This window comes from Canis lupus, chromosome 2 (genome assembly GCF_048164855.1).
Source record: "Canis lupus baileyi chromosome 2, mCanLup2.hap1, whole genome shotgun sequence".
NCBI lineage: Eukaryota > Metazoa > Chordata > Mammalia > Carnivora > Canidae > Canis > Canis lupus.
Window position 1 is genome coordinate 68,003,535 of NC_132839.1, and position 20,593 is coordinate 68,024,127.

The 20,593-nt window shown below is 41.3% G+C and overlaps 1 protein-coding gene across 2 annotated transcripts in view; it reads left to right on the forward strand.

Annotated features, from left to right (window-relative positions):
- The window catches only part of BOD1L1 (biorientation of chromosomes in cell division 1 like 1), a 54,780-nt gene that overhangs the window by 19,934 nt on the left and 14,253 nt on the right, over positions 1 to 20,593 (forward strand). For both annotated transcript variants that reach the window (XM_072805977.1, XM_072805987.1), the window contains exons 10-17: positions 161 to 6,197; positions 8,021 to 8,085; positions 8,995 to 9,079; positions 13,782 to 13,825; positions 15,252 to 15,312; positions 16,973 to 17,043; positions 17,634 to 17,706; positions 19,134 to 19,213. In XM_072805977.1, the coding sequence (XP_072662078.1) occupies positions 161 to 6,197; positions 8,021 to 8,085; positions 8,995 to 9,079; positions 13,782 to 13,825; positions 15,252 to 15,312; positions 16,973 to 17,043; positions 17,634 to 17,706; positions 19,134 to 19,213 (6,516 nt within the window). The remainder of the gene's footprint in view (positions 1 to 160; positions 6,198 to 8,020; positions 8,086 to 8,994; positions 9,080 to 13,781; positions 13,826 to 15,251; positions 15,313 to 16,972; positions 17,044 to 17,633; positions 17,707 to 19,133; positions 19,214 to 20,593) is intronic.

Here is a 20,593-nt window from a genome sequence, read left to right on the forward strand (position 1 = left end):
ATAAAATGAGATCACCAGTACCTACCACAGGTTGCTGGCTAAGATTAAGTGACATGTGACACATGGTAGCATTCAGCATATCCACTGTATCTAAATATTAAGTTTGAAAATAAAAATTGACTTTAGTATTGCTCATATTTTAACTTGTGTTTTTTTACAGCATTGTGAAAAGGAAAAGGTATCTTCTTCAAAGGATCTGAAGCATGTTCATGCCAAAAGTGAACCAAGTAAACCTGCCCGGAGACTTTCAGAGTCTTTGCATCCAGCTGATGAAAACAAAAATGAGTCCAAAATAGAAAGAGAACATAAAAGACGCACATCTACCCCTGTTGTGGTGGAAGGGACCCAAGAAGAGCCTGATACAAGAGATGGGAAAAGGCAAGTGGAACGGTCAGAAATTGGCACAGAAGAGCCCCAGAAACAGAAAAGCACACTTAAAAATGAAAAGCATCTAAAAAAAGATGATTCTGAAACCCCACATATGAAGAGCCTACCTAAGAAAGAGGCGAAATCCTCTAAGGAGAAGCCTGAAAAAGAGAAGACTCTGTCAGAAGACAAATTATTTGCAAAACATAAATATAAAGGTGACTGTCTGCACAAAACAAGTGATGAGTCTGAGCTTCACTCTTCCGAGAAAAGTTTAAAAGTGGATGAAAATATTCAAAAGCAAAGTCAACAAACCAAACTTTCTTCAGATGATAAAACTGAACGAAAAAGTAAACATAAGAATGAAAGGAAATTATCCATCTTAGGCAAAGATGGAAAGCCGGTTTCTGAATATATTATAAAAACAGATGAGAATGTTCGTAAAGAAAACAACAAAAAAGAGCGGCACATATCAGCCGAAAAAACTAAGGCAGAGCACAAATCAAGAAGATCAAGTGATTCTAAAATTCAGAAAGATTCTCTGAGTTCAAAGCAACATGGAATCACATTACAGAGAAGAAGTGAAAGTTACTCAGAGGATAAGTGTGATACAGACTCAACTAATTTAGATAGTAATTCAAAACCAGAAGAGGTTGTTCACAAGGAAAAGCGAAAAACAAAGAGCTTACTAGAGGAGAAACTTACGTTAAGGTCTAACCAAAAGCCAAAAAGTCAAGGTAAACAGTTAAAAGTAGTTGAAATGGAATCACAAGAAACTGTCACAAAACAGACAGCCACTCCAAAACCAGATAAAGAGAAGAATACAGAGGAGAATGACCCAGATAAACAGCGAAAGTCTAAAGTTGAAGACAAACCTGAGGAAAGTAGTGTTGAAGCTGTATCGGATAGTGCCTCTACTTCACATGGTGCACAGAAGGATTCTAATCACAGAACCAAGTTAGCATTAGCAAAGGAGAAATATAAGGCTGATAAAGATTCAGGCTCCTCCAGACCCGAGAGGAAGTTATCAGATGGGCACAAAAGCAGAAGCTTCAAGCATGGTAGCAAGGAAGTGAAAAAGAAGGAAGAAAAATCAGATGACAAGGATGGTAAAGAAGTTGACAGTAACCATGAAAAGGGCAGAGGGAATAGTTCACTTATGGAAAGGAAATTAAGTAGAAGGTTATGTGAAAACCGAAGAGGAAGCTTGTCCCAAGAAATGACCAAAGGAGAAGAAAAATCAGCAAACTCTTTGAGTGCTCCCAATATTTCCTCTGTTCAGAAACCCAAAAAGACCAGTGATGTCACATTAATGCCTGAACAAGAGCCAATGGAAATTGATTCTGAGCCAGCTGTTGAAAATGTATTTGAAGTATCTAAAACCCAAGACAGCAATAATAATAATTCGCAGCAAGACCCTGACTCTGAAAATATTATGAAACATAAAACCACTATCATGGTTCTAAATGATGAATTAAGAACTTCCACAGTAGATTCAAAAACAGCAGTTGTAGCCTGTAAATCAGGACGTGGGACAGGAGTTGTTAGTAATTCAGAAAAACACGCTGACCATAAGGGCACCCTGACTAAGAAAGTGCATATCCAAAGTACTGTGTCCAAACTGAATCCTGGGGAGAAAGAACCCATTCAACAGGGAACTTATGAAACAAACACAGACTCTGAAACTAGTCATAGACCATTGTGTCGAGCCCCATCAGAAAATGATAGGACACAAAAGAATCTGAAAAACACAACCGGACCCACTGAAGAACATGTTGCTCAAGGACATGCTGATCATGAACATTCCCCAAATTTAGATCCTTCACCATCCTTAAGTTCAGTAACTGTTATGCCTCAGAAACAATCTCGTGATGCAGATGTAAATCCTTTGATTGAAAAAACGACTGTTTTAGAAGGCAGCACAGCCAGCACCTCACTCATGGAGCACTCTGATATTCCTAACCAAAGTGCGACTGTTAGAGAACCAGAAGTCCCTAGGACACATGACAGCAAGGAAAGTGGGGTAGTTTCCACAGTAGATACGCCAACAAAAGCAAACATGGATAACAGAAGACACATTCCAGAAGGTGACCAGCCCACTGTGCTGCACACTAGACAAGGAAAAGTAAACATTGACAGCAAGCTAATAGATGTGAATATGGATAATGAGAATGCTAACAAGGCAGGCAGCTTGATGGACATGACCAGGAGAGAAAGTGACTTTAACACAGAGCCCAGTTCAAAGCAGACAGTGAGAGCTGTACTAGAAAATGGCAAAAAGCATAGCATCACTATTGACCCTGCAGTAGGCATGAGTACAGAACAAGATGCTGAGACTGTACAGCATAAATGTAGTAGTGGCCCAGGTGATACAGAAGACACATCAGTTGCAGTTGAAAGAAGGACTGAAAACAATGAGGTTGACACCAGTGCTGGAAGTAACGCTGCTTTCTCCGTGTTACAGCAGAGGAATGAAAAGACTGCCAATGGGGCAGCTGGGTCTGGCAGAGCAGAGAAGACTTCTCTTGCCACTAGTACTGCAGGAAAGGATGAAGGTGTTCCCTTACACACAGTAAAGGCAGGGGACGCCACAACCACTTCCTCAGAAACAGGAGAGGGTGAGGTAGCTGTGCCCTGCACCAGCATTGAGGCAGATGAAGGCTTCATAACAGGTGCATGTTCTAGAAACAATCCTCTCCATGCTGGGGCAGAAGCCAGTGAATGCACTGTCTTTGCTGCAGCTGAAGAAGGTGGAGGTATTGTCACAGAAGGATTTGCTGAAAGTGAAACTTTCCTCACAAGCACCAAGGAAGGAGAGAGTGGAGAGTGTGCCATGGTTGAATCTGAAGAAAGGGCAGTGGAGCCTGTGGCTGCTCACACAATTACGGTTGAAGACAATGTCAACAGTGGTGTGACAGAAGAGAAAGATGATGCTGTCACTAGTGCTGGCTCTGAAGAAAAGTGTGATGGTTCTTCACGTAGAGACTCGGAAATGGCTGAAGGAACTGTTGCCTTTATTATTAGTGAAGTTGAAAGTGATGGTGCAGTGACAAGTGCCGGGACAGAAATAAGGGAGGGCTCCTTAAGCAGTGAAGAGGTGGATGGATTCCAGAGAAATCTGACAAGAATGGACCCCAAAAAAGAGACTGAGGGGACTGTGACATGCACCGGAGCAGAAAGGAGAAGTGCTACCTCTGTTATGTGCTCTGTAACAGGCGCCGAGCAACAAGAGGAGCGTGTGGCCCTGGTCAGTAACGACACGCCACCAGGAACCAGTGCCCCCCAGGAAGGAGATGCTTCTGTGAATGATGGGGCAGAAGGCGAAAGTGCCGTCACCAGCACAGGAATAACAGAAGAAGATGGAGAGGGGCCGGCGAGCTGCACAGGTTCAGAAGAGGGCAGTGAGGGCTTTGCTCTAAGTTCTGAATCAGAAGACAGTGGAGAGAGTGCAATGGACAGCACAGTAGCCAAAGAAGCCACTAATGTGCCATCGGTTGCCGCTGGGCCATGTGATGATGAAGGAATCGTAACTAGCACAGGTGCAAAAGAGGAGGATGAGGAAGGCGAAGGGGTGGTGACCAGTACTGGAAGAGGAAATGAAATTGGTCATGCATCCACTTGCACTGGGACAGAGGAGGAAAGCGAAGGTGTATCGATTTGTGGAAGTGCTGAAGAAGGTGACAGTCAGATTGGTACTGCAGCAGGGTGCATGGGAGCTGATGCCGGACCTGCCATCACCAATGCCAATGAGAGCAAGGTTGACAGCATGAGTGGTGCAGAGAAGGGCATGAAACATGTAGAGATCTGCTCCAGTGCAAAAGGGATTGTAGAAAGTAGTGTGACCAGTGCAGCTTCAGGGAAGGGTGAAGTGGCACCGATTCCCGAGGGTTGCGAGGGTCCCATGACTAGTGCTGCTTCAGGTCAGAGTGACAGTCTGCTCAACAGAAAAGAAAAAGTTGAGGATACCACTATTTCAACTGGCTTGGTGGGAGGCAGTTATGAGGTACTTGCATCAGGGGCAGTCCCAGAACGGGAAGCTGGTCACACATCACCCAGTGGAAAAGAAGACGAAGGTATCATCACTTCTGTGGACCATGAAGAATGCGATGGCCTTATGGCCACTACAGCCAGTGATAGTGTTACCAACCAAACTTGTGTAGCTGGGGCCAAAAGTCCAGGCAAAGGCTTGATGATTTCCACCAGCACCACAAATGACTACACCACTCAGTTAAGCACAGTTACAGGCATGGAAGAAGGTCATTCAAGCGCCCTTCGAACTGGAGAAAGTATGGAAGGCACCGGAATAAACATGGAGGAATTTGAGGTCCCCATGCCTAGTGCGGTATCAGGAGATGGAAGCCAACTCCCCGCGATGAGAAATGAAGAGAAAGATGAGTGTGCCATGATTTCCACAAGCATAGGGGAAGAGTTCGAAGTGCCCATTTCCAGCGCCACAACCATCACATGTGTGGACAGTCAGCCGCCAGTGGCTGCTGCCGAAGAAAGCACTCCAGGCCCCAGCCTGGCGAGCACTGATGACTTTGAGGGGCCCATGCCCAGCGCACCCGCAGAAGTTGAAAGCCCTCTTGCCTCAACCAGCAAGGAGGAAAAAGATGAGTGTGCACTCATTTCCACCAGCATAGCAGAGGAGTGCGAGGCCTCTATTTCTGGTGTCCTTGCAGAAAGTGAAAAGGCGCGACCTGCTACCATCCTGGAAGAGAAAGACGGGAGTGCCATCATCTCCACCAGCTCGGGAGAAGACTGTGAGGGCCCTGTGTCCAGCGCTGCCCCTCGGGAGGAAGTCCAGCCCTCGGTCACACGAGTGGAGGAGATCAGTGACACCACCATGATTTCCACGAGCACCTCTGAAGGCCGCGAGGCAGTCATGATGGGCGCTGCCCCGCAGGATGATGAGCCACCCACCGCAGCAAGGATGGAGGACTTGAGTGATGCTGCCATCATCTCCACCAGCACAGCCGAGTGCATGCTGGCGCCCGCTGGCCTCGACAGGCATGAGGAGGGCCCGCAGACCGCAAGCAACCTGGTTGGGAAAGAGGACACGTCAGCCACCAGGATGAACAAGAGCGAAGCCCCAAGTCCCAGCCTGATGGCTGAGAACAGCCATCTGCCCCCTGGGCCGCTGGCAGGGAACAGAGCCATGGGTCCTGAGGAGGGGCACCACAGGCTGGCTGTCAACGTGCAGTCTGCTGTGGGTGGCCAACCAGGTGCTACGGGAGCACTGGGAGAGGGGTGCAGCAAGGATGGGCCCCATGAGGTGCCGCTGGCAGGGAAGGGACAGAGTCAGAACAGTTCGTGCCTCGGAAATGCTGCAGACAGGAGTGTGTGGCTGAGCTCTGTTCAGGGAGAGCAGGGCAGCCAGGAAGCAACTCCTGCAGGGCATAGCACCTGTTGGGCAGGGAGGGGCTTGAAGAGGGGAGCAGACTCACCTGAGGATCCAATGGGACCAGAGCAAATGGCGGGGCCGAGAGCTGAGGACCCTTCCCTTAGGACCTCCTGTTTGCCAGCAGTAAGTCTCGGTGCTAAGAAAGCCGATGATGTGCCACCTGCCAGAGACTCCGCAGGGGAGCTGCCCTCCCCTGAGCAGTCCTGGCCCTCAGCCCCCGTGAAGACCACCACTGAATGTATTAATGGCCGAGAATCAGAAATTGGCCCTTCCCAGGTGCCAGTCCTTCCAGCTGCCTATGATGGCAAACGGCTGGTTCAAGGGTCCAGTGAGAAAGCAGGAGATGGTAATGGCATGAGGAAATCATCCCAGCAGGAAGGAGACCTCAAGGTCATTGTTCCACCTGAAGAAAATTTTCATGACCTAGGTGAGAATCTTTTAATAGTACATTTTAGCATTTTACAAAGATAATTGCATGTAGAGTACATTTAAGACAGTCTTCCGAAAGATGGTTTTGCTTCCAGAATGTCACAAAATAACTTCTAATGGAAAGGTTGAGCTTAGAAATTTGGATTTAAAAGCTGAAAACCTTAGACCCATTTCCCGTGTGCCGGGAGAGCAGAGGCAGGAAGCTAGAGGACAGGAAGTCAGCCAGCCATGTGCCATCTGCATGACTACTGCAAGTTACTAAACCTCTGACCCTCAGGCTTCTTGTCAAAATAAATACTAGCTTACTGCAGCCCTGTGTGAAATGAGTATTTTTATCATCCTCATTTTACAAATGAGGAAATAGATTCCGAGAGTTTAAATAACTTGCATAGTACTTGAGGCCCTTTAGGAAAAAGTACCTCTGAGCCTCAGTTTTCTGTTGTATGAAATGGGGATAATAGAGCAAAAACACACCAATCCAGCCCTCATCTAATGTCCTCTAAACTGGTAGTATGTGTCATTTCAGTCCATCTGGCTGGCTACTTGTGATCAGGGGAGCACATTATTTCCTGAGTGTTTAGTTCAGGTAAAATGAATTCTGGTTTGGAATTTGAAAGTGAAAGGAAACATGTTCCCTCCTGACATTTCAGAGAGTGTCGATCTTGCTAGAAATACTTGTTAACTTTCAAAGGGGTAAACTTTGGCCTCAGTCACTGGCACACTGTGCCATCCAACTTGGGACACTTCTGTGCTAGGTTCTGGGGATGCAAAGATAACTTCAAAATGGGGGGCAGCTGTGAATCCAGCCTTGTTTTTTAAGTAGGCAGTGACTCTGGTGGCAAGTGCTTAGATGATGTGAGAATTCAAGGGGATGTCATGGGCTGGATTTGAGAGGTCAGGGATGTTGACTCTTCTACTCTGGTTGTACAAATTGGAGTGTCCTCGACTTTTAAACTGCACCAGACCTTGGATGTCATCAAATACAGCCTCAGGAAGCTGAGGCCAATAGATTGAGTCCTGTTCGTTATAGGGACTTAAAAGGGGTGTTAAGTGTTCCAAGGGTTGAAATAAGGAACTTGAAAATTTTCCATTGAGTTTAGCTTGAGCAAATTGAATGCGCTGCAGATTTTTATGACTTAACCATTGACTACAGCCTGTTACTCCTTCCTCCTCACCTTTGTTTCCCTGAAGGAGCAAAAACAAGAGATTTTAGCAAGGAAAAGCCTGCAGCCTGTAGAAAAAGGAAGGATTTTCTCTGGAGGCTTCTGCATGGGCGGGTGAAAGAACTGGAAGCCATGGTCACAGACAAGGGAGAGAGAAAGGACTGCAGCAGGGATAAGATTGAGTCTCCACCAGGGAAAATGCCGTTTTATTTTGTCTGCCTCATAGCTTCCTCACTTGATCAACTTTGCTGTGTCAGGGTGAAGCAAGCAAAGTGAGTCTGTTTATAAACATTTTCTTTGTTGAGAATATATCTCAGCAGCCCAGAATATTTTCTTTTAGGGCCAAACTTGATGCAGAACATGTAGAAAAATATTTGGAAATATGTCTCCAGAAATAATCTTTTGTTATTCTTTCTGGGCAACTATCTTAATAGTAAGAAACAATTTCACACACACACCCTGCAAAATGAGCAAATGACCCTTGTGTTTCATCCAAGATTTTTCATCGGTATTCCTTTTATTGTTACCTACTGACAGCAAAATAAAACAACAGGGGAAGAGGTCAGGGCATGCTAAATAATATTCTGTTACCTTTTGATTCAGCATGTATTTTTGTAAGCTAATTCTTAAATTGGTTTAATGGTCTGAATTTCATTAGGTGTTGAAGAGTCTCCATTGAATGTTTTGGGAGGACAGGCACTGAAAGGCACCTTGAAAACTGAGGTATGGCTGATGGTTCAGTTACACTGAGCCATAGATGGTGTGAGTACCATGTACTGCACTCAGACATGTGTATCCTTAAGCATTGCACGGCTCCTGTTCCCATTGCACTTAAAACACTTACACATTGTTGTTATCATATCCTGTGGCTGGGAAGCTAAGAACCTCAATAATTTCAGTAAATAGTGCTGTCATAGTTCCATTTACTCAAACCAAACACCAGAAGTCACCCTCAGTCTCTTCCTGTCTCCCCACATTTAATCCATTGCCAGTTCTTAACATGTTCCATTTCCAAAATATAACTTGAATCTCTATATCCCATTTGCAGCCTGATTTCATGGCACCTTCTAAATATATGAGAGACAAGGTAGCAGTAAACATGAGGTCTATGTACAGTGCAGAGGAGACTCAACTTACCAGCAGGAACAATGGGTACACAGATGGGAGGGCTTGCAAGGACATTTGAGTGGGGTTTTACATGTAAAGTAGAAGTTTACCAGAGGAAAAAGAAACAAAAGAGCCATGCAGGCAAAAAATGTGTTCTGCACATGAAACAGGAGGGTCCATTGTGAGCTATGGGCACTGCAGTGATGCAAGATGTGCTGTGGAGAAATGCAGACCTAACTAGGGAGGGAATGTGATCAGCAGGAGTCTCATACTAAGTTGGAGATTTACTTTTAAAGCAGTGGGAAAACCATTGATGAGTGAACTATGAGATTAGATTGATTTGGGTTTTTTTTGTTTGTTTCTGAAGGTTGGCAGGTACTCATTTTCAATTTTGCACAGACTTGAAAGTAGTCTTTCATGTTGTTACAAGATGCTAGATGTTTTAATTAAGTTGAGGTTAGTCTTGCCTTCTTGTTGTAAAAACCTCAGTTAACTTAATCTTTTATGGTGCTTTGGACTTTTTAGACATCTGTATCATCAGAGGAAGAGAAAAGACCTGAAATTCTAGCAGCACCAGAAAGTCCATGTGGGAGAAAGCCAAGTGGAGTAGGTAAGCTCCTTTCAATGGTTGTTCACATTGTTTTCTCAGCCTGTGGTTTTACCTTTGGTTACAGCTTAAAATCAATAGCTGAGGGGCACCTGGGTGGCTCAGTTGGTTAAATGTCTGCTTTCGACTCAGGTCATGATCTTGGGATCGAGCCCCACATCAGGTTCCCTACTCAGTAGGGAGTCTGCTTCTCTCCCCGCCCCCCACCCATGCTCACACTTGCTTGATCTCAAATAAATAAGTAAATCTTTATTTTTTTATTATTTTTTTTAATAAGTAAATCTTTAAAAAAAATAAAATCAATAGCTGATTCATAACAAAACACTGACAGGCTATATGAATTTGCCTCTCACTTTTAAAATAGGTTGGAGAGAATTCTGTTTCATTCTCAGCATACACTTTTTCTCATCAGTTGTCAATTTTATGTAAGATAATTGTTTCTATCTCTTATCTCCAGATACGTATGACAAAGAAAGCAAGCTACTTTGGAGCAAACTCTTGCTCTTTCCCCAAAATGTATCTCCATGTGCTGTCGCATCTCCTTTCCAAAAGCTAGCCTGCAGCCCATGCACCCTCAGACCTCTGCCTGCTGGCCCTAGCACTCTGGCTGGGCCCCAGTGATCGCTGACATGGCTGCCAGTCTCTGTGCACTATCTTCAGGATCCACTTCGTGTTTTGTAGGAGAGAGCCTCAGGATCAGGAAGGATTAAGGCAGCAGCTCCCAAACACTTTGGTCTCAGAACCACTTTACACTCTTTTTTGAGGATCCCAGGGATGCTTGGATGGCTCAGCAGATAAGCATCTGCCTTTAGCTCAGGGCATGATCCTAGAGTTCCAGAATCAAGTCCCAATCAGGCTCCCTGCATGGAGCCTGCTTTTCCCTCTGCCTATGTCTCTGCCTCTCTTTCTGTGTCTCTCATGAATAAATAAATAAAATCTAAAAAAAAAAAAAAAAGTAAAAATTGAGGATCCCAGAGAACTTTTGGTTTTTTGTTTTTTGTTTTTTTTTTTAATAATAAATTTATTTTTTATTGGTGTTCAATTTGCCAACATACAGAATAACACCCAGTGCTCATCCCGTCAAGTGCCTCCCTCAGTGCCCATCACCCATTCACCCCCCCCCCCCCCCGCCCTCCTCCCCTTCCACCACCCCTAGTTCATTTCCCAGAGTTAGGAGTCTTTATGGAGAACTTTTGTTATGTGGATTTTACCTGTTGACATTTACTAAATAAGAAAGTGAAACTGAGAGGGTTGTAAGGTATGTATTCATTCAATATAACTGAATTCATTGTTCACTGTAGGTTAACATAAATAATTTTTTCATGAAAAATAACAAATTTTCCCCAATGACAAAATGTAGTAAGAAAATTGACATTGTTTTGCATTTTTACAAATCTCTTTAAGTCTAGTTTAATAGAAAGCAGCTGGTACTCATGGCTGTTTCTGTAGTTAGCATGTTGTTATCTTGGTTGAAGTATATGAAGAAAATTCAGCATCACGCTTACATGGTTGGATTTTAATAGCCTTTTCAGATAATTCAGGAACATCACATTGCCTCTGGAAAATTGCAATCTCCCTTGATGGAAGATTTCAGGAGTCCCAGGGGTCTTTGGACCACACTTTGAGAACCACTAGGTTAGGGAAATATAAATGAGAATTGTGACAATGGACAATTATTTCTGGTCTGTATTCTAGTCATTATTGTATCATCTCTTCTGATCTGCACATTAACTAGGGAAAAGAGCAATAGGAACTTTAGAGCATGTGACCAAATTTATGCCAGTTCTTTTTTTACTCCCCTAAATGCTGAAATGTCTATGTAAGCCTCATAGAGCAGTCAGGGTGATTTTAGTTGCAAGTTGCAGAAAACTCTACAAATGTTTATAGAAAATGTATTAGTTCACTGTTTTAGGCAGTTCAGGCTGTTAGAACAGAATTCCAAAGACTGAGTGCTTAAGCACCAAATTGACCCCGCTGGAGGCTGGAGATCCAAGTTCAGGGTGCCAGCATGGGTGGGTTCTTGGTAAGGACTCTATCTTTTTGGTTATGTTTTTGCATGTATGAATGCAGAGAAAGAAATCTCTCTTATTTCCATAAGGACACTAATCCCAGCGCAATGTTCCACCCTCATAACATTTAAACCTCTTAAGGGCTCCACCTCTAAATACTATCAGATTGGGGATTTAGGGTTTCTTTTTTTTTTTTCTTTTTTTTTAAATATTTTATTTATTTATTCATGAGAGAGAGAGAGAAGCAGAGACACAGGAAGAGGGTGAAGCAGGCTCCCCACAAGGAGCCTGATGTAGGACTCAATCCTGGACCCCAGGATCAGGACTTTAGCAAAAGGCAGGTAGTCAACCACTGAGCCACCCAGGTGTCCCTTTTGGGTTTCAATATATGGATTTGAGGGGGGTCTCAAACATCCAGTCCATAGTATTCACAAAATTGCAAAGTTCAGGCAGAGCATCATCCGAGAACATGATGATATCCCCAAAAAACCATCTTGCAAAGACCCGGTTTCTCCCCTTTCCCTCAGTCCCCAGCAGAGGTAATTGCTTTCTCCTTTGTAAGCCTCTAGAGAAATACCTTTGTCCTGTCATTCCTGGCTGAAATCCTGAGACTTACTCTGATTCAGCTTAGGTACCTTTGTCCACCCTAAACTAATTACTGTAATCAGATGAATGTAACTTGCTGATTGATTTAAAGTAAATCAAATGCTTTATTCTTGGGGTGAGAGTAGAGTTGATGTCCCTGGAAACACATTGTGCCCCAGGCCACATTCTAAGCTCTTGGGTAGGGTGCTAGGAAAGAAATTCTATGTTTACTATGTGATGACTTGATTCTTTAAATTATTCCCCCAATAAAGATTGGTAAGCAAGGTACTTGTGAGTGCTAAGGAAATTGAGGTAAAGAATGCACATCCTGTCTGCGTTCAGGGAGTTTGCAGAAGCAAACTACCCAGGAGTTTCTCTCTGTAATAAAGATACATCCAGGGCAGCCGGGTAGCCTAGCGGTTTAGCGCTGCCTTCGGCCAGGGGCGTGATCCTGGAGACCTGGGATCGAGTCCCACGTCAGGCTCCCTGCAGGGAGCCTGCTTCTCCCTCTGCCTGTGTCTCTGCCTCTCTCTCTCTCTTTATCTATCTATCTATCTATCTGTCTATCTATCTATCTATCTATCTATCTATATATCTATCTATGTCTCTCATGAATAAATAAATACAGTCTTAAAAAAAAGATACATCCATGTCTGGTGGGGTCAGCTTTGCTGGGGAAGGCCTTGAGGAGGGCCTGGGTTTAAGCTGAACCAATCTCTCTCCCTGTTAATTTCTTTTTTTTTTTTTTTAACTCAGTGTTAATGTATACAGATTGCCTTAATTTAACAGCTGAAAGTAATTTGTAATGTGTTTTCCCATTTGTTAGATCTTTAGTGGTCTCCAGTTTTTATAGTATATACTATTATAAATAAAGCTGCAGTGAACTTTGATATGTGTTATGTGTTTCCCCAAGTATTTCCTTGAAAGAGAATTGAAGGGTCAAAGAATATGTAAGTTTTGAATTTTCATAAGTACTCATCACTCCTCCTAAGTTGGAGCCAAATATCAAAGGATGAGTAAGTGTGCATTAGGTAGAGAAGGCAAAGGGAAGGGCAGTGTGTAAGGAGTAGCGTATATAAACCCTCACCTAGGACTATCTGGAGTGATCAGGGCAGGCACTTTTCTAAGGCAGGACCATCTGAAGAGGTGACCTTCAAAGCATGTGATCTCAAGAGCCTTATAAACAGAAGTATCAAGCAGTCCTGGAGGACCACCCCAAGGCCTGAGAAGCCATTCATGCAGACATATTAAAACGTTAACGATGACTAATATATCCAAAACTTCGATGGTTTAGTTAAAACTTGTTTATATGTGTTAAAGTACAAATAATTGGGCGCCTAGGTGGCCCAGTCAGTTAAGTGTCTGCCTTCAGCTCAGGTCGTGATCCCAGGAGTCCCAAGTCAAGCTTGCCGTTCAGTGGAGAGTCTGCTTCTCCTTCTACCCCTCCCCCAGCTCATGCTTTCTCTTTCTCAAATAAATAAAATCTCTACAAAGAAAAAAAGTACAAATAATTAACATCCCCTTTGTTAATTGTCAAGAAGATAACATTTCTGGATTCTGAAGTCCTTTGTTCCCGCAGTATATTCCAGATGACTTCACTGTGTTTAGGTACGATTCAATAAGAGATCTACTTACGTAAAAGGAAGTTGTTTAAAAGAAAAATGTGCGTTCTGTCACTGTTGAGTAGAAACAGTAGACCTTGTACTTCAAGTTTCCAGAGAATATAAATAGACCATTGCTGTTTGAAGGGATAGAACCTAACTTTTCACTTGATGGCATTATTTTTAGATGAACTAGTGTCACTTTGCAGCTGAACAGTTACAGCAAAGGTCTACCTTTCTTCTGAGCTTCACATTACCAACATAGGTGCAGGGATTTAATGGACCACTGCCATCATTATAAAAATGCAGGCAACATTCATTTCTGTTGTTATTCTGGCATAATGGCAGGCACAGATTATAGAAAATAATAGGTCAGAATTTTATAGTTTACAAGGCAGGTGGACCAGTTAGCGACATAGTCCTGGTTTACCATAAAAAATTCTAAATTTGTTTCTCTATGGTTCAGAAACTATTCAGTTTCCTTAATTTCTCATTTTTATTTTTGAACAGCTGAGCTACAGAGGGAGCCTTTCTTGGGGAATGAATCACTTAATGTAAGTCACTGTAATGCTTTGGGGTTTATTGTGGGCCTTGGTATTTTGAGAGTGAATGGAAAGTGGGCATCTAGCAGAGGGGTTGGGTTGTCTGTGCATCCTTTAGGAGATAGGAGGCTATTTGTGGTGTGCTCTCCCCTGGAGTGCAACATAACAACTGAGATGTTCAGGCCAACTTTTCACTATATCCACTGATGTCTTAGAATTTAGTTGTCTTCCCCAGAGAAAAGGAGTCACTCTGAATTCAACAGCACTGCATTCTACTGGCTCCTTAGGCCAATGTCTTAAAACATTGAAGGAAACAGAAGGCCCACATACCTCAGACTAGGAAACTCACCTGGGATTTACTAATGAAATCCTTCAATGAATTGTGAACTTTCTAATTTTCATTATTGTAATGAATTTTATAATTGTTTTGCAACTCCTGAAATAATCCTGGTACTATAAACAAAACATTTTATTTTGAAAACTAAAGTTCATTTAGTGTCTCTGGAAAGCTTTTCTGAAGATACTAAACTGTAATTGCCAGGGATACATATTCTTTCCCAGCTGTGGCTATCCTAATCTCTTGTGCTTGAAAGAAATTTTATGTCTTTCTTAATGCACAGAGAACCTGATATCTTACCAGGAGAGAACATTTTGTAAAATGCTTGCAAACTGCAAAGAGACATTATTTCCAGTGCCCTGAGAGAACTCCTGGGTGCTCTATGCACTCACTGCCAGACATCAGAGGGCTATCCTCACCTCTTTGAAATATCCTGTTTTATAGCTAGAAACTCCTACGCAGTCAGCTGAGTAAGAAGAAAGAGCAAAGCACTCTTGGTTTCATTCAGATTTACCCTCTAAAAGGATTCCAAACGTAGAGCCAGTGTTCCACCGTACTTTATTTCCCAGAGGGCCCCTAGCATCTAACTTTCCCCATTCTGAGAGTATCACTAGCCTTCCCAAATATGCATGAAATTCTGTAGCTAGGATTTAGAATGTTGTAGGGTATTCTAAGGTGCTTCCCTCAGTTAAAAAAATAAAAGTACAATTGACAAGATTTGCCGAAGACAGATGATGATGACAGAGGATCCTTTAGCATTTTTAAGTAAAGAAAAAAAAAATCATGAGGGATCATTGGGTGGGAAGAGAATCCATAGAATTCAGGAAAAAAAAATTATTTTTAGTTCTTATACTTTTGCCATAACCCTTTTAAATACGAGGAGAATAAAACACAGGATGATAATTTGCTAAACCAAAACTTCTTCAAAAGGAAGATGTTCTGTGCTCTTGAGCTTTGGGTGAAATTTTAAAAAGCATGTATTCCAGTCCATTTCTACATTCCAACAAACAGGTTATATCAGTTCTCCTCCTTATTTGTTTTTTCTGCCTTTAGGTCTTTGGTGAGAATATCCATAAATAACCTTTTCTCTGGTATATTTAGGTAAAAAATTCAGGCTCAAGAGCAAATGAAGAAATTCATAGCAAATCTTCCAACAAAGAAGGTAAGTTAATGAATTTCATAGTATTAATGTTGATATGAATTATATCTCCCATTTGTTGAGTGCCTTCTATATGCCAGATCTTGTGCTAATTACTTCACAAATTTTCTCTTACTAATTCATATCATTTGGTGGGTATTAACAGCATTACTTCTCTAGCTGGGGAAACCAAGGCTTGGAGAGAGGTCCAGTGCCTTGTTCCAGGCCCTGTAGCTTATAAGTGGGGCTTTGTCATAAAATAGCTACTAGAACTTTGCCAGTAACCTCACAGTGGACTTAATCCAATTGAATACAAAAGGTATAGTTGCCTGAGATTTGTGCTTTAGAAGTTCTCCTCTAAATACTTGTGTTTACTTCTGACAGGCAGTCTTAGTTCGGTAGATCAAGGGGTGTCACGTTTGTGTGGCTCTTCTTCTGGGGGTCAGGCTTCATTCCCTGAAACCTGTGGAGGCCACCATCTCCAGAGGGATAATTCTCTCAAACAGAACATAGAATGCTGTTGATTCCTACATTGTTACCTTATGCCAAGAGTGGGGAAAGAGGTCTTTTTATAATAATATATTATCCCATATTTCAAGCCAAAGTAAAGCAGTAGTAATTATAAACACGTATTCATCACCTAGTTTTTGTCATATCTTTAAAAATTTAGTAGATTTGCTTTTTAAGAAAAATGTTACAGATAGAGTTGAAATCACATATGCCTCCTCAGTCTTAATCTCTCTTCTACTCCAAAGGGAGCCACTATTCTGCAATTGCTATATATATTTCTATAAAAATATGTAGCCTGATGTTGCATGTTTAAGGAAAGGGTATCACATTAGCAAAAGTATCTCTACCTTATTTTTTCATTCAGAGTTATGCTCTGAAATTTTGTCATATTGATGTGTATGACCATAGTTACTTTCTTTTCTTTCCTTTTTTTTTTTATTGAAGTTTGATTTGCCAACATATAACTCCCAGTGCTCATCCCATCAAGTGCCCTCCTCAGTGCCCGTCACCCAGTTACTCCATCCCCCTGCCCGCCTCCCCTTCTGCTACCCTTTATTAGTTTCCCAGAGTTCCTAGTTACTTTATTTCAGTTACTGTTTAGTATTGTGTGAATTGTGTGAATATACCACCATGATTCTTTTTGGCTTTTGTTGGTGGACATTTGGGTTTTTTGCAACTTTTCCCAAAGAGTTCTGTGGTGCATGATCTTGTACCTGTCTCCCAGTGCATCGTGATATACCTGAAACTTAGGTATGGAATTGCTGGGTTGGCTGGCACCTCCTCAGCTTTACCGAATGTGCCAAACTGTCCCCATGTGGTGTACCAATTGTAACTCCATGCCTTCTCCTGTGTTTGATATTACCAGACTGGTATATGCTTGCTAATCTGATGGGTATGAAATAATACCTACTTGTTTTCCTTGGACACATCTTCCCACTGTGTTGCCCCATGAGCTGGAGGAAAACTGGCTCTGAAGTCAATGTGTAGAGTCCAGCAGCCCTCATCCTTCCACGACCCATTTACGTACATTCTGCAAATGGAAATCATGGAGTTTACCTGATAGTTGCTGTGAGGACACTGTCTGATTTATAAAGTGTCCTTCCTGCTGCCATGCAGACCCTTCAAATAAGTATTGAAATAAATAAATAACTTTTTTCTTTTTTGTATTTATTAGAGATATCCAACAGCAGAAAAGACAACACAGAAGCCTTAAGAGATTACAGTGTTGAAGCAAATCCTAAAGAGGTGGGTTTTCATAAGAAACACAAATATTTCATGTTTTGTTCATCGTGCTTTGAGTGATACACAAAGAAAGGGTTTTCATCTTTGTATGTATTAAAAATTAAATGGATCTCCAGATCACTTTTATCTGTTTATACTCTTGTGTGGGTAATTATTGGGATGTGTCCATGTTGTACAGTCAGAGTCAGGAAGGGTAAATGATACTTCTTAAACTGCCTTTCCTTGGCTCTTTGGTGGGCCACTGAAAGAGAAGAACACTAATTCAATTAATTTAGGACATGTCATTGATTCTAAGACATAGCTTGACTTCAGAGATGGTAAAAGGAGAAATATTTTTTTAAAACATTGTAGAATTGTTGGAATACAATGTCTAACCAGAAACAGATTTGCATGTTTTGTGTGGATTTACATTCAAATCCAAAAAATAAAGACTCAAGCTTACAAATAAGTCTCATCCAAATGGATGCCTAAAGTGTTATTCTAGATTTTTTAAAAATTTATTTCAAAAACTGGAAGCTAATGTGTTGTCATTTCAGTTGATTTTTGTTCCAAATTCTACTGACTGTAATATATATACTCATTCTTTATTCCAGGTTGAAGAGGAAGAAAGGCAGATGCCTAAAAGAAAAAGAAAGAAGCATTATCCCTCCTCAGAAGATGAACTGGGTATTTAGAATATATATGTTCCTTTTTCAGACATCTTTGAAGATTGTATTATTTTTACATCCAAGATACTGTGCCAGTATCACAGAAAATTTTTGAGAGTAGTAATTGCTCACTTTTATAACTCTTGAGTCCAGTTTGTATCCAAACTGGCTTGCCACCTCCAGGGTCTTTTCTGAACTTGATTTAGAAACTACATTGTTATTACAGAAGATTCAACCCCTGGAATTCACACAAACCTCGGCTCCCTCTGACACTGTGCCTGGGACCCAGACAGATCCACCAAGTTCTTCATTTTATATCATCCCATGCCCCACAGAGCTAGTGAATCACATCATAAAGGTTCATGTAATAGCCATTCTGTGCTTCGTACTGTTGGTTTTCCTATGGTCGATAACAGTGCCATCCAATATAACTTGCCACAATGGTGAAAATGTTCTATATTTGCTTTGTCTAGTACAGTAGCCAATAGCCACATGTGACTCTTGGGCAGTTAAATGTCAATGTGAATGAAAGACTGGATTTATAATTGCATTCAATTTCTTTTTTAAGATTTTATTTATTTATTCATGAGAGACACACACAGAGAGAGAGAGAGAGGCAGAGACACAGGCAGAGGGAGGAGCAGGCTCCATGCAGGGAGCCCGACGCAGGACTCGATGCTGGGTCTCCAGGATTAGGCCCTGGGCTGAAGGCAGCACTAAACAGCTGAGTCACCAAGCTGCCCAGTTGCATTCAATTTTAATTTAAATTTCAACAGCCACATGTAGCTAATGGCTACCATATTGGATGGTACAGACTTATATTTTGATACCTGACACAAAGTACAACTGCAATAAAAAGTTATATGTGAGAAAGAATGGAAAAAATGCTTTCCTTTTTTGCTTAGAAGCATGTAATTATTAATTAATTCTTGAGTTCATATTTTAGGTACTATTCATGTTATTTTATCCACATTCATAATGACTCTGTGAGTTAGGCATTATCACCATTTTAAAAGTAAAGAAATTAAGATTTGGCGAGGTTGTGACTTTATTCTCACCAAGTAAATCTGATTCATAACCCCTTGGTCTCAGTCACTAAGCCATACCTCCTAGGTGATAACTCATGCAGGAAGTTAAAAGTATCTCTGGGATCTCTTATAGGCCTAAGCCCTTTCCATAGAATCTGCTGTTTAATTGGTGTCAGCTGAGCATTTGTGGCTTTTTTATTTTTTTATATTTTATTTTTTACTTTTTTGGTTTTGCCAAGGCCACAGTCAAGTGTTCAGTGCTCAAATCACATGACATTAAATACATTTAGAATAACTTTTGGCTTCACTGTATCACAAGACTAAAAAAGAAGTCTTAAACTGTCTTAAAATAGAACTGTGCATTTCATTTTTCATTTAGCTTTTATTCCTTTGTGATTCTGTCCAAACTGATTTACAGATGATAATCCAGATGTCCTAGATTCCAAAATAGAAACAGCACAGAGGCAATGTTCTGAAACTGAACCACAAGATACAAAGGTATTTTTTTTTTCCACGTATTAATTTAAGTTTTGGGGGTAACCTAATTGCATCACTGAACACTTATTATTATTCTTTTTCATTCTAGTATCCTTTTTACTTTATATTTCTCTATTATAAAAGGTATATTTTTTAGCATCCTGCAAAAGAAACAAATATTATACTTTATAATTTTAAACCATAAGAATAGTGTTAATATCATAGTTTATACAGAAACTTGCTCAGGTTTCTGTTCAGTGATGTCATTGACTTAAGGCTTCTAGATGTTTTCTTCCCGAGTGTTGTATGCTTTACCACAGATATGTTTGCACCAAAACATCAAAATACGGTGACACATATTATTTTAAAATTTTAATACCCTGCCTTCTCTCTACTTTCTGTGCCTAAAATATAAGTAGTCCAAAGATTGGCCTCCCTCTTTGCCTTTTTTTCATATGATCTTATTTTCATCTAATGACTCAGGAAGGTGGCTCACAAAGTTTTATTTCTGCCCCTACTCTATAGTCCCAGATTTTTGCATTTCCTGGTAGATACCTCTTGGGCATGCTTCCATTTTTGAGACTTGGTGCTGCTCATTGTGTATTCCAAACTAGCTCTATCTCCTTCTTCACTCTTTCCCTAATTTATTTTTTTCCACCATGTTTCCAAAGTATTTAATTAAGTCAGCTTATAAAAATATATACAGTTGAATTCTAGCTTAGTAAAACCAGTTCAAAGTCTCTGTTTTCTGCCAGTGACTGATGAGCTAAATAAAAAGTAGTAGAAGAATTTTAACAACCAAGGAGGGAGTCATGTATCGTCATGAATTTCAATTGGTTGTGGTGAAGGAAAGAAACCGGATTTTAACCCCATCCTTCCCCCTGCCTTATCTAGAACAAGAATCCTGAGACAATACTCCTAAATTTGGAGAGAGGCAGATTGAAGGGGGTCTCTTTTTAGTTCCCCTTCAATTTCATGTAAGTTATTTAATGCTAAATTTAAGTAAAATATACCAGCAATTTTCACTAAAAAAATCACCTCTAGATAGATAATGTTTTCAGTGTTAAGATAGAATTCGAATTTTATATTTTAGTGTGTGTGTGTGTGTGTGTTCAATATACTATATTACTTTTACAGTACATTTTGGTATTTCATGCTGAAAATTTTTTCACCTAAGGGTGAATGATTGAACTGGTGAGAGATTATTGCTCTAAATAAGCCCAGCTGTATACCCCCGAAATTCCTTTAGTCACTTTCTTCCTTATCCCTTCCCCCAAACCCCTCCTTCACCACCCAACAAAGAAAAGGAATCTGTTGCAAATTCCTATCAGTTCCTTCTCTGGAGTTTCTCTCAAAGACAAAATTTAGGTTGAGGGAGGAAAAGAGTGATTTCTATGTTGC